The sequence below is a fragment of the Doryrhamphus excisus genome, linkage group LG13 (assembly GCF_037039965.1).
Source record: "Doryrhamphus excisus strain RoL-2023G ecotype Guam linkage group LG13, RoL_Dexc_Guam_v1.1, whole genome shotgun sequence".
NCBI classification, from domain to species: domain Eukaryota; kingdom Metazoa; phylum Chordata; class Actinopteri; order Syngnathiformes; family Syngnathidae; genus Doryrhamphus; species Doryrhamphus excisus.
Window position 1 is genome coordinate 1,723,573 of NC_136369.1, and position 14,850 is coordinate 1,738,422.

The following is a 14,850-nucleotide window of genomic DNA, read 5'->3' on the forward strand; positions in this document are numbered from 1 at the left end:
ATAAAAGATAGTACTCACATATTGGTAATACTAATACTACTACCTCTATGGGAGGGAGGGGTTTCATGGACATCTGGTGTGTGAGTACAGGGGTGGGCAAACTATGGCCCGGGGGCCACATCCGGCCATCCAAGTGTTTGAATACGGCCCAATCGTTCTTTCCAAAGTATTTCATAGTACTTCAAGTATTTCATAGACACTAGTAGTATGGCCCGCCGTCAAATTTATTAAATCAATGCGGCCTGTGAGTCAAAAAGTTTGCCCACCGCCGATTTCGTAACGTAGTATTTGTAGCCAAATAGCTACGCGATGGGAAGTTAGGTTAAACTCATATAAACAGTTGGGTCAATGGCGGCCATGTTTCATATGGTCGTCCCTTGTTTATCGCGCTTAATTGGTTCCAGACTCAACTGACTTAAATTAATTTCTCTGACATCATATTCAGATTCATAAAAGGAATATTTTCAAAGTTATAGAAAACCTGTCTGACTTTCTGAATGCAATTTTTAACATTCTTAGAGCCCTGTAGACATGAAATAACACCCCTATAGTAGTCACCTTTACACTCCTATTATTCATTGTCTACACCACATTGTAAACTCAAATTTATTTCTTCTAAAATTAAAAAGCAGAAAATTTACCACTTCCACACTGGATGGGAGGAGATCCTTTTTCCCATTGTGTCATGTGGAACATGCCATGACTGAGTTCACGACTTCATGCAGTATTAAGTTAAACTAATGTCTCAATTCTCGGTGTCATTACTGCCACCAAGTGACCAGGAGAAGTATAATTATAACTTAATTTAACTTTATTATCATTTTAATTTAACTATAATTATTCTCTCGAAAATGTATTTTGCGTTCATATTTTTGGGTTTGTGGAACAGATTAATTAGATTGAGTTGATTTTTTGGGGGAAAATGTGCTCGTTTTTTGTTGTTCTGGATATCTTCTTAGTTGTGGACCAAAGACAAAAATCCATTTTTTAGTAGACTTTGCCTTTGTCGGTGATGCTCCATCATATTTCTTGCTTTGGACTTCACATCTACACTTTGTACTTCATACTCCCCATCAGTTGATGGGTTTGTCAGGCGGTCTGATTCCCCCGAGGCCAAACCAAAAAGTGCCACAACAAACGTGTCTCACGTCCTTTTGCTGACAAGAATGTAAACAGGAAGCCTGTTTCGATGTACGGACCAGTTGGTCCACACCCAAGTTTCCCATCCACCACCGTGACCCACCAGAAAAAGCTCGGTGGAAGACTCCTGCCATAAAAACCGTCCATCCTGATCACCGCATGCGTGCGCATGAAAGCAGCCCTGGAAGGCAAACGTAGAAAGCCCACATCCAAACAGCGGCTCACCTCCAGCACAGGGAGCGGAACAGTCAGAGCGCACCACGCCCCAGCTGTAGTCCGGCTTCCTCTCGGTGCGAGGCAGCGTGTACTCCCAAACCACGCCGGGGTTCCTGCCCTGCAGGAGGATCTGCAAGAAGACCAAGAAGAGTCCTTTAATCGTCAGGGAAGACAAACTTTCTCAATCAAGGGCGTCCACAAATAGCATGACGTGTTTACATTACGCTTGGTGGTAGTAGAGCGACAGTTTAGTCCTTCACATTTATTTTATTTTATTTCTAAGCTACATGGTCTCAGTGGTTGTCAACACCGTCCCTCCACACCACGCACACACATCGCTAATGCAACCGTAGAGGAGCAATCGCACTAACGTCAACTATGCTGCATGTGTTCATGTCGATGACAGCCAAACCCCGACAACCACAATTACCGTATACATTCAGTGGTGGGCGGGGCATTTGGTACCTGGGCCTTCAGCGGGGACTTGACCAGCAGAAGTTTTCCTTGGCAGACAACATGAATGGAATGGCAGTATTATTTATACATACAGTGAAGAAAATAAGTATTTGAACACCCTGCTATTTTGCTATTTCTCCCACTTAGAAATCATGGAGGGGTCTGAAATTTTCATCGTAGGTGCATGTCCACTGTGAGAGAGATAAACTAAAAAGAAAAATCCAGAAATCACAATGCATGAGTTTTTAACAATTTATTTGTGTGATACAGCTGCTAATAAGTATTTGAACACCTGAGAAAATGAATGTTAATATTTGGTACAGTAGCCTTTGTTTGCTATTACAGAGGTCAAACGTTTCCTGTAGTTTTTCACCAGGTTTGCACACACTGCAGGAGGGATCTTGGCCCACTCCTCCACACAGATCTTCTCTAGATCAGTCAGGTTTCTGGGCTGTCGCTGAGAAACACGGAGTTTGAGCTCCCTCCAAAGATTTTCGATTGGGTTCAGGTCTGGAGACTGGCTGGGCCATGCTAGAACCTTGATATGCTTCTTACGGAGCCACTCCTTGGTTTTCCTGGCTGTGTGCTTCGGGTCGTTGTCGTGTTGGAAGACCCAGCCACGACCCATCTTCAATGCTCTGACAGAGGGAAGGAGGTTGTTCCCCAAAATCTCACAATACACGGCCCCAGTCATCCTCTCTTTAATGCAGTGCACTCGTCCTGTCCCATGTGCAGAAAAACACCCCCAAAGCATGATGCTACCACCCCCATGCTTCACAGTAGGGATGGTGTTCTTCGGATTGTACTCTTCATTCTTCTTCCTCCAAACACGCTTATTGGAATTATGACCAAAAAGTTCTATTTTGGTCTCATCTGACCATAAAACTTTCCCCCATGACTCCTCTGTATCATCCAAATGGTCATATGCAAACTTAAGACGGGCCTTGACATGTGCTGGTTTAAGCAGGGGAACCTTTCGTGCCATGCATGATTTCACATCATGACGTCTTAGTGTATTACCTACAGTAACCTTGGAAACGGTGGTCCCAGCTCTTTTCAGGTCATTGACCAAGTCCTGTCGTGTAGTTCTGGGCTGATTCCTCACCTTTCTTAGAATCATTGAGACCCCACGAGGTGATATCTTGCATGGGGCTCCACTCCGATTGAGATTGGCCGTCATGTTTAGCTTCTCTTCGTTTAGCATTTTCTAATGATAGCTCCAACAGTGGACCTTTTTTCACCAAGCTGCTTGGTAATTGCTCCGTAGCCCTTTCCAGCCTTGTGGAGGTGTACAATTTTGTCTCTGGTGTCTTTGGACAGCTCTTTGGTCTTCGCCATGTTACAAGTTAAAGTCTTACTGATTGTATGGGGTGGACAGGTGTCTTTATGCAGCTAACGACCTCAAACAGGTGCATCTGATTCAGGATGATACATGGAGTGCAGGTGGACTTCTAATGGGCAGACTAACAGGTCTTTCAGGGTCAGAATTCTAGATGATACACAGGTGTTCAAATACTTATTTGCAGCTGTATCACACAAATAAATTGTTAAAAAATCATGCATTGTGATTTCTGGATTTTTCTTTTTAGTTTATCTCTCTCACAGTGGACATGCACCTACGATGAAAATTTCAGACCCCTCCATGATTTCTAAGTGGGAGAAATAGCAAAATAGCAGGGTGTTCAAATACTTATTTTCTTCACTGTAATTCATTCACGCTGGAGCCTATCCCAGCTGTCTTCAGGCAAGAGGCGGGGTACACCCTGGACTGGTCGCCAGCCAATCCCAGGGCACATATAGACAAACAACCATTCACACTCATGGACAATTTGGAGTGGCTAATTAACCTAGCATGTTTTTGGAATGTGGGAGGAAACCGGAGTACCCGGAGAAAACCCACGCATGCACAGGGAGAACATGCAAACTCCACACAGAGAAGGCCGAGGGTGGTATTGAACCCTGGTCTCTTAGCTGTGAGGTCTGCACGCTAACCACTCAACCGCCGTGCAGCCAGGCTATTTATACATAATTATAATAATGTTTGTAGTCATTTGTTGCCATTTACCCTGACTAGGATTCAAACCACGTTCTGAAGGCCCTGGGCTGATTACTTCAATATGGCAACAAAAGGAAGGTGAAATCTGATTGGACAAAATGATCTGACATTTCCATACAGGACTGGGAGCAGTGCAAGCGAGTGAAATATGCCACACTGAGACCTGCAGGACTTGAACACACCGTCGACATATCAGTGACAACGTGGCAGGAAGCGTCAGTGCTCTCTTTAACTTTTGACCACCAGCCTCTTGAGAGTTCAGCACACATTAGGATGGATGCAACGTTTCTTCAGAACCAGCTGACCACACGAACGCTATGGTCACGTTATCTGGACTGCTCCATTTCCTGCATCTTCCACTGTACCACATCCTTTTCCCATTCCCATTCCCACCAAGCGGCCGTGATTCCTAGTTACCTCGCAAAGAACGTTTATTTGCACATCTAATTTGAGCTGAGTCTCGTGGAAGAGAGAAAGCGGAGGTGGTCATTAGAGGGTCCCAGAGTCATCCCGGAACGCACGCGAGGATTGGCTAAAAGCGTTTGGCGCTCATTTGCATATCAGTCTTTCACAGTTTAGCCATGATAAGGGATGATCATTTTCTGACGTCCTTCGACTGTTAAATTAGTCACACAGCTGTCGATACGGCTGATTTTCCTTGGCCGCCATCCCAGCGTACACAAAAGGAGTGGAAGCCAAGCGCCTCCTGGGTCCCGTCCATGTTTTAAAAGCCCCGAGGCAACAACAGCCACAGAGTCAAACAATCAGTTATCGCCTCCGAGTACGTGGCGGTCCGGTAGGCAAAAGGCGGAGCATTCATCTCCGGGCCTGCACATGCACGAATGTGGCTAAGGCCGCCAAACAAATGATGTGTCAAGGCTTCTAAACGCCGCTTGCACAGAAGGAGGTCGGCGGGCATGCCGAAACCGCCCGTGTACTTGTCAGAAATGAGGTTAGGCTTACATGTTGATAACCAAATGAGATGGCAAATGTGCACAAATGTCCCCTATTATGCCCCCTATTATGCCCCCTAATGTCCCCTATTATGCCACGGTGTCTTTTTAATGATGTTTAACAGTGACGTGTCTCACCAAATGTGAGAAAAATTTACCACTAGTCTCGGAGGAGTCCAACAGGGAACCTAACCAGGCACCCGACCCTCCTCATTTGGCTCTACTTTGGGTTTCTCTCGCCACCCTATGAAGGAAACTCATTTCGGTGGCTTGAACATGTGATCTTGTCCTTCCAGTCACTACGCAACGCTAATGAGCTCAACTCCCTCTTGAGGGACCGATACAGAACCAGCACCACTGCGACACCGTACTAATCTGTCGACCTCGTGAACAAGACCCAAAGGAACTTGGAGCGGGATCTCAGCCCGAACCCAGGGGTGGCATTCCATGGTCCAACATTGGACCGCAGTCGGAACACAGTCGCACATGCTCAGACTGACATTTCACGCAATGTTTCTCCAAAAGGCCTCATCGGTTTCCAGCATGTGTCCAGTCCATATTCGTTTTGGTGTAATGCAATGCTTCCTCCCGATCTCCAGTGCCCAATTCCCACCAAAACATGACATGAAGTGAACACTTCTTTTTCGCACCTTTCCATCTGTGAAAGCTTTGAAAGTAAAAAAAAATCTCCATGTTGAAGACACCGAAAGGACGTCGATGTCGGCCAGGATAAACACGACAAAAGTTCAGACAACGGATACGGACATCAGCAAAGTTGTGTACCAAACTGAACCTTGCTGCCGGGTGGAACGGCATCTATGCAGATCATGAGGAGGACAAACAAAAACCAAAAAACCAAATATCCAATTTACGCGTCCTGACCTTAACTCATCACATTCAAAGAGTTCCATTGCAGAATTCCTAATCTTTTAATCTCACCAGGAGCCGACTCTCCAAACCAGCCTCCATCAAGCTCTTTTTTGTAATCACAGGACGTACTCAGAGAGATTACGGCTGTGACATCTGCAGATCAGCGCAGATGCATGACGGCCGCACACGGATCATGGTTACTTGGATTAAGCTTCCTTTCTCCCCGGAGGACAACGTCCAGTCCTGGGAACGTTAATCCTGTTTTCGTACGTCGTCAGTCTCCCAATCAGTTATGGTAACGGAAAGCAAGTATCAAAGTCGAAAGGGGATGAAGGAAACATATCGTGCTAATACTACTGGTCATCTAAAGACCCGCTTTATTACCCTTTTAAAACCGCCAATGTGTTGCTATGGTAACTGCTGGGGATGCACCAATCCTGAATTCGGATATATGTCGATACTGATACTATTCTGATACCAGAGCTCTGTTTTCCAACCACAACAAAAAATATCAGCGAATGTAGTCGTCACACGGTGGCGCTGTTTGACCCCCTAAATTGGATTGACCTGAAATGTCTCCAATCCTGGAATCCTGGAGGAGCTCGGTCATCCAGGAGTAGAGCAGCTGGGCCTTCACATCAAGGCGAGCCAGTTGAGTTGGCTCGGGCGTCTAGTCCGGACTCCTCCATGGTGAGGTGCATTGGGACGCCCGACCGCTGGCCACACGGGAGCAGGTGCCAGGAGACCAGGAAGTTTGGACTTCCCTATCGCCGCCATCGCCACTCGGGCCCCGATAAGCGCAACAAAATGTATGGATTATGACTTTAGTTCCATAATATTTTGACTTAATCCCCATAATATTACAAATAACCCCTACCTAATTTTCCCCAAAATACAACTTTTGTTTTCTTTCTCATAATATTAAGATTTTTTTCATTAATATTTCAACTTCATGATACTAAAACAACATTCTTTTTCCTTGCTATTTGACCACATGTCTCCCACTCTTTGCTAGAAAGCATTTTGACTTAAATTAAACTCCTCAATTTTCTGGCAGCATGAACACCCTCCCCTCAAGGTTCATGCGGGGCAACATTTTATATCATTTGTCCATTTATTGTGTTGAAGTTATGGTATGTATATCGCAGCTATGAAAGGAAACAATACGTGCATCACCAGCCAGCAGTAGCTCAACTAGAGCAGAAAACCTTCTCCAAAATAGCCCCCGCAGCGGAGACATTCCTCCATTCAAGCGACAGTGACCAGCGAGTCAAGTAAACACCACGCTGGCATCCCTCCGCCCGCTCAACCCCGTCCTCGAAACCAGCGTCCCGCACGAGGACACAGCAGCTCCTTTTGTCTTCACACGAAGAAAGAAAACCTCACCTGGTTTCTACTTCTGTTCCTGCAGCCTGGAGGTCAGAGTTCGAGAGAAAACAGATGCTTCTGCTGACATGGTTACACCCCCCCCCCCCAACAAGACGGGGGATGAACAACTGTCAGCACCATCCACCTGTAACGCCGTCGCATTCTGACGTGTCGGGGCAAGTAGAGACTCAGGCGCCCGTCCCCTACCCCCCGTCCCTCCGCCAGCCAAGCGTCCATCATGTGTTTTTGAGGTGAGTGGCCGCCCAGTTAGCACGTGACTGCCTTTACTTTGGATTCTGATTATGCTCGGACTGCCACCATATTTATAAATCATCATGCAAAACTGAAATAATACTGAAATGTGTTGAAAAACCACAACAAACAAATTGGAAGCCGGTCCGCATCCTGAACCAGATGATGATGGACCCGTTGGAACCTTCTTTTCCTCTAGTCACCCTTTTGTTGAACATCAAAAGTTGAATAGAAACATTTATTTGCGAATATGCCAAAAGTAAACCAGCTGCAGGCCAGAAACGGCAGCCGTGCCACACGTTGGACAACACTGCTACTAAGTCAAAACGACCTGATGTTGTCCAATTTAAAATTCAGCCAGGATTTTGAGGAAAAACGCCTGGAGAGACCACGCATGACATCATCTGAGGATATCGTGCCAGACTTTTTGTGATGCCATTGTTGACAGCGTACAGCGAGTTGATTAACCCTTACATCTTCAACCTTTTGTCTCCTTTTCCCACCATTCGCCCGTTCATTGAACATTCAGACGGGACCCCGTGACCCCCGCCGTGATTTCCTTCATTGATATTTCAAGCTTTCAAACCTTCGCCAACCTTGACATAACACCTTAACCCTAGAAGACGGCCCCCCTGCTGCAGCGCTAAAGAAAGCCCCAGCGTTCCGTTCAATGACTCCGTCTATACGCTTCTAATTAATCGAGACCTCGTTGCATGAAAGAAAAAAAAGGAACAGTGGGACGGCATCTGTGGTCAGGGGGCCTGTCACCACCAATCGGCAAGAGCGCACATCACTCGGCTTACTTCAAACACCAGCGTCTCATTAGTCGGCCCGGCGGCGTGGAGGCTCTCCGGCTTGTTGAAAGAGCGTTGGTAGCTGAACACGGCTCCTCCGATGTGGAACTTCCCCGGCCAGTCCACCGTCCAGTCCCCGGTCAGGTAGTACTTCCGCTTCAGGGAACGGACCGCCAGGTAGCTGGTGGAGACTTCCATTTCTTCCACGTGGATACTTCGAGCGCCGGCGGGGATCGTTACCATGGAGTAATACTCTGCATCGAGATCAAATGGGTTGATTGATGAATACGGATACATTGGGAAGCACGTCCTAATCCGGAATGTAACTTTGCTAGGCATGTTCTACAGGAACAAAGCCCTCCCCGTTCCCAGCGTAAGCTAGGACGTGCTTACCGTTAGCCCTGTGCTGCAGGGTGTACTGGCCCCTGTGAAATTTGCACGTGGAGTTGCTCCCTTTGCAAACGCCGCACGCATCCAGAGAGGCCTTGGAACCTAAAACCTGATCGCAGCCGACAGCCTGCACAGGAAGCACGCAAAAAAGCAGACATGAATATGCTTCAAGATGGCAGAAAAGCAGATTTCACTGCAAATCCCACATTCATTTACAGTATATAATATCTGTGCATATAGTATACAATTATTAATTACATTTGAAATGAAAAATATAAAATAATTATAATAAATGAATGACATAAAAATAAACAATGTAAAAACATTATATATATATATATATGACATATAATGTATATTTAGATATTAATTTTAACTATTTAATAACAATATTTTAATGATGTATTATTATCATTCATAAAATATTTAGAATTTTTTATTTTGTAATATTAATTTTATTTAATTTAATATTTTTCTACCGCTTTTTCCACACAAGGGTCACAGGGATGCTGGAGCATATCCCAGCTGTCTCCGGCCGAGAGGCTAGGTCAGGGGTGGGGTGGGGGGGGGGGGGGGGGGCAGACTATATATTTTACACGTAACAGTCCACCTGGTATTATTGTATCTGTAAAATTGTCATGCAATCTGCTATTATTATTTATTATTTATATTTAAATATTTTAAAAATAATAAAATATTATAATAATTACAATAAAATTATAATAATAATTATTATATTATTATTATGTCAAATATGCAAATATAACAATAATATTATATATAATTAATATAATAATTAGCATTAATATAATAATTATAATAATCACAATAGTTCTAATATTAATTATAATAATCTAATAATCTAATAATAATCTAATAATAATAATAATTATTATTATTATTATGTGCTTGTGTCCCTTTTTTCAGGAGCACTTTGTAAACAACAGACCATGTCAAAAAAGGAAATTGATAAAACCATCAAAAGGTTGGCTCAGGCCATGATGCCAGGTTGTATGTTGAGTTTAAATGAAATACTTTGGAAAGATTGGGCGGGCCGTATTCAAACACTTGGCGGGCCGGATGTGGCCCCCGGGCCGTAGTTTGCCCACCCCTGGGCTAAATACACACCGGACTGGTGGCCAGCCAATCACAGGGCACATATAGACAAACAACCATTCACACTCACATTCATACCTATGGACAATTTGGAGTGGCTAATTAACCTAGCATGTTTTTGGAATGTGGGAGGAAACCGGAGTACCCGGAGAAAACCCACGCATGCACGGGAGAACATGGAAACTCCACACTGAGACCGAGGGTGGAATTGAACCCTGGGTGCAGTCCCTAGGTAACACATGAATGTATTAATTATTCCTTAAAATATATTTTGCTGTGATGTGTGTCTGTTTTACGTGTATATTGTATGACAAGACTGTAAATCTTTTTAAATATCCACAATGAAAAATATGGAATATTGAAAGGTAGAAGCTAGAACGACCCCTACACGGGTCTTAAAGTGAACGCACACAGCCGTAAACAATCACTGACGCCTTATCCAAACTTTATTTCAAGAGGCTCTCAGCGTTCCACGTGTTGCCAGATGCAGTGCCGTCCTTAACAAGCGTATGTACCGTATGTACGTTGGCCGCAGTGACTGTAATTGCCGTACCGTCCTGAACGCAGCATGTAATTCATGTCTGGGCCAATTAAAGCCAAAGCCTGGTGGCCCACCAAAAGCAACACTGTGGCCGACTCGTTCTGATTTAGTTTCTGCTGCGCGTCTTCCCCGTGGACAAAGTAAGTGTCAACGCGTCGGTTTAGGTCGAACCACAAGACAATTGGGTTAAGTTGGAGGAGAGATCATGGTCAGAGTTTTGAAATGATTGTTTAGAAATGCGCTCTTGACGGCTGCTGAAAAGCGACACTCGCGGTCTACCGCCGCACAGCCGGTCAAAAGCGGCGCTTCGTCAACAGTGGGACGGCGGTCACTCGGCAGGCGAGGCCACCTGACTCTCTCGAGTGAATCATCTCATTTCCAATGGAAAGGGTTCATCTGGGGTGCTGTTTCATTTAAAGGTACCTCACACACTCCGTCGATGCAGACGTCGCCCTTGTGGTCGGAACAGGAGGTGCCGTCTTTGACCTTGCTGGACATGGCGAAGAAGAAGTCAAAGTCCACCGCGGTGCAGTACAGCTTGCAGATGTCTTCATCTGTGCAGGGGTGGGGTTGCAGAAACAAAGTCAATCGACGGGAGAGGAAGAATCCCAAGACGTAAAGAGCTACTTCCTGGTTTCAGGATGGATGCTTCCACTGACAACGATACGGGAAGAGCCATTTTATCCAAGAGTAGACCGGACTGTTTGACTCTTGTTTTGCCTTCCATCGGAACAGACCTCACCCATTTATGCTGAAAGACTAGGCGGGACGTACAGCAATCCAACTAGATAGGACAGCTGAAGTCTGAGAGATCCAGTCTCCAGACAGGAATGGCTGTCCCACTGAGCCTTTTAGCATAAACTGGTGAAGCCTTTGTGAAAGACGATTGGATACACACGTAACCATTCGATTAAAGAAATAATCGATTTAAAAACGATTTGATACGATTCAATGCAGTCGACAAATTTGATTTGATTCTACGACTAATGTTCATATCTTATATTTGTGTCTGTTGGTCTGGCTGCTCAAGGTTTCTGCCCTTCTTATAAAATCCAAACTTCCAAACTTTAGGGCTTGGGTTTTTCCGTGACAATCCTTTCTCCGGCAGCCCAGACTCCGATTGCTTCTCTTGCCATAACCGGTGCACGAGTCCACAATCCATTCCTATACAGATTTATGGCTGAGTGTTATCCATCCAGGAGGCTGACCCTAACTGTCTTTTTCAATCAAGGTGATTCAGTTTTACAGATGGAAAACGTCAATGGTTGTAACAAGCCAAGACACCCAACTGGAGTGGAAGACGGACTGTGATTATAGCAAGGCCGGGTTTGTCATTGGTCCGAGCCAACCTTGGGTCTTTCTGCCAAATCCTGACTGATTACCGAACCAACAAAACTGATTGCCTTCGGTGGTGCTAAAACCGGCGTCGCTTTACCATCGGCGAGCTGCAGCACAGCATGAATGGGAAGGACAGACGCTGACAATGAAGTCGTCTCTGGGGATTTACTGTGGAGTTCAAAGGTCAGCCATCACAGACAGGTCTGAACAGCCGCCCGTGGTTGAAGTAAATGACAGCAAAGGTGACTTGGCCCAAGGTCCCAAAAGCACTTTAGAATATGTTCCTCCCAACATAACCTCCCATTCATCAAGAGCTTAAACAGGCCCGGGACGCCGGCCAAACACACCGCTGTCCTTCACTGCCCCCCCCCCTCTCTCTCTTTACCCCGGCTCAGAGAGAGCCAGAAGGCTTCCTTTTCAAATCTATTCCCACTGTGCGGAGGGGTGCAAGTGGCTGCATGCCTCCCATGCATATTACACACAGCCATCGTTTCCTCCAGCTTTTTTGGCCCCAGACACCCCGGCAGTAAATAGAGCTTGGCATCACAGAAAAAACCTCATTAAAGAGATTTGGGCTGGAACAGCACGGTGCAGAATACAGAAGATCAAGCCGAATTAAGACGAGACAAAGCTCGCCCGCGGCAATACGCATGGCTTTGTGTGTTTAAGAGCCGGCCAATCAGACGCTCCGCGCTCTTGTGCTTTACGTCAGAATACGCCCAATTGCGTGACGTCTTTACAAATCTTATGGAAACCCTTGGAAATGTTTGAAAGGAATCAATTACTGACATCCAGTTAAGAAAAGCTTTCCAGTTTTCACACAAGACAGAGCGTCCATTCATTGAGACTCTTGACAGGATAAGGTTTTACCGTACCGTCCACTTTGGTGTATGGCTTCCACTTGTAGTACCAGCCCCTGAAGGGCTTGCTGTTGTACTCGCCGCATTGCTGCGTCCGGAAGTCCACCGTGTTGTGCGGGCACGGCCGGGTGTTACACAGCTGGTTGAAGCGGCTGGAGCCCGAACAGAATTTACCGTTGTACTGCGGCCTGCATCACACAGGAAGAGGAAACAACCTTGTGTTACGATGAGGAAACTGTGCCACAGAGTCAAATCAAATGGCGGTTGGAACCCACGGGTGTCCAAACCTTTTATAGCGAGGGCCACATGGTGAAAATAGTAGGGATGTTTTTGCCGAGTTTTGCCGATATTGTCCAACTCTCAATTTCCGATACCGGTATCAGCCAATTGCGATATGTGCAACATGACATATCTGCTGTGGTAGAATGAACGCATATGTGTTGTACACAGCATTTTTAAAATATCATCACGATCGGGATAAATCAGATACTGATACCAACTGATTTCGCATTTATGGATAAGCTAAGAAGTTATATAAGTTATATATTGTTTATTTCAAGACAAAAGTGCATCTCAGCTTTGTGACGTTAAGAGAAAAAGCCTACAATTGGTATCAATTTCAGGTATTGCTCCTTTTGTGTTGTCTCTGTGGAGCGAAAATAAGCCCGAACAATATGAGTTTCAAAGAGAAGTGATACTGTACGGTACCGATTTTCCACCAAAATCCATGGTACTCCTACAAAGCACGATAAAACCATCATTTGTGTCAGGCTGAAAAGGACTGGTTGGGTATAAATCCAACAAAAGAGCAGCAACGAGACCATTGTGTTCTCCCATCAATCACCACATGTTGGAGAGCAGCGTCTGTTGACATTTAGCGGGCATCACATTTCCCACAGCTTTTAAACTCATCGTCGGGCATTCCAGCCCGACCACCAGCAGAGAAAATTGACTTCAGCTCTTAACGCAGTAAGTGTACGCCGAGCACGGACACAGGGAGAGACGGAAGAACCATGCTGATCAAACATGTCTCGTAAAAACAGGCGGTGATGCTGCAGGACGCTTGGCGAGGGAACTGGTACCCGGTGGTGAAGAATCTTTTAGTCATCTTTTCTCTTAAACAGTCCAATAGCACGGCGGAATATTGCAGACACATTGGAAAAAAAGGTCAAAAGTAGATAAGTTTATGAGAAAAAGTTGAGAAAAAATGTTGACGAGAAAAAAGGCACTGGGAGGGAAATTTACGACATAATTGTAATAAATGTACTACTTTTTGCTCTCGTAAATGTATGCCATTTGTTTGCTAAATGACTTTTTTTTGTAATTTTACCATCTTATTCTCGGAAATTTACAGCTTTAAATTTAAGCTATGTTTTGTTATTTTTTTTTTTACTTTTTATTTACTACAACAATAATTGACTACTTTATTCTCGTGAATGTACAACTTTATTCGGACTTTTTTTTCTTGTACATTGACTTTGTTTTATTCTCGAAAACTACATTTTCTTTCCATGTGGATTCTTTGACGACTTTTTCTCGCAAATGTACATCTTTATTCTTGTAAATTTTACGTTTTTCTGGTTAATTTATTTTTCCTGGCTATTTACCTTATTTCCATTTTTTTCTCACTAATTTATGACTTTATTCTTGTAAATGAATGACTTTTTCTTGCGAAATTAAATTAAATTAAATTACATTTTTCTCGTAAATTTACAACTACAAAATAAACATTAATGAGAATTTTTTTACAAAAATAAGGTTATAGAAAATGTACACAAAGTGTAAAAGTAAAATTTACAAGAATAAGGTTATAAATGTACAACTTTTTTAGTTTAGTAGACGTTGTCTTGTAAGTCCTCTCTGCTTGATTGGTCCTTTTCATAACTTATAAAATAAAAAAAATTAAAATAAATAAATAAATAAAAATAAAATAGATGAAAGACAAGTTGGTTTGTGTCGACAGGGTTTGTTGGTGGAAAATCTTCCTGGTGTTCCAAGTTGGGTCAATCGGCCTTGGGTCAGGGGTCACAGGGAGGTCGTTGGGATGTATTTTGATCCTATTAGGCCGAAAGCAGACAACATAGCAGACATATGGCAAAGTGCTCACGCACTCCGTTTGGGTCTTCTTCAGCACGTTTGATGGATTTTGGATGCTTGCATCCCTAAGTTCCACACAGTTCCCAGGCGTCTCTTTCACTTTTTGTCTTCTACAGCGTTGACCATTTGATATCATCCCAACCATAAAGCAACTTCCAAAAACAAAACATGACCAGATATGATTCTTTGGTTTGTGTCAGGATGCCGGGATGTCCCGAGTCGCTGTTAAATCTTCTCTAGCAACGGGAGGAGATGACTCTGCATGTGAAAGGTGAGCGTGTCGAAGGCACCTGTTTCATGCAGCGCTACGACAAGTGTGAAAGACTCTCATCTCCGGGTTCAAACCCGAGCACCACTCGCCCCATCATTGCCCTTAAATTGAGTGTGTGACAAAACGTGCGCC

General features: G+C 44.5%; 1 protein-coding gene across 1 annotated transcript in view; it reads right to left on the reverse strand.

The window, feature by feature from the left end:
- The window catches only part of adamts18 (ADAM metallopeptidase with thrombospondin type 1 motif, 18), a 44,034-nt gene that overhangs the window by 7,400 nt on the left and 21,784 nt on the right, over positions 1-14,850 (reverse strand). The window contains exons 13-17 of the mRNA XM_058089516.2: positions 12,366-12,538; positions 10,576-10,706; positions 8,499-8,622; positions 8,115-8,359; positions 1,366-1,486 (exon numbers count right to left, since the gene is read on the reverse strand). Of these exons, the coding sequence (XP_057945499.2) occupies positions 1,366-1,486; positions 8,115-8,359; positions 8,499-8,622; positions 10,576-10,706; positions 12,366-12,538 (794 nt within the window). The remainder of the gene's footprint in view (positions 1-1,365; positions 1,487-8,114; positions 8,360-8,498; positions 8,623-10,575; positions 10,707-12,365; positions 12,539-14,850) is intronic.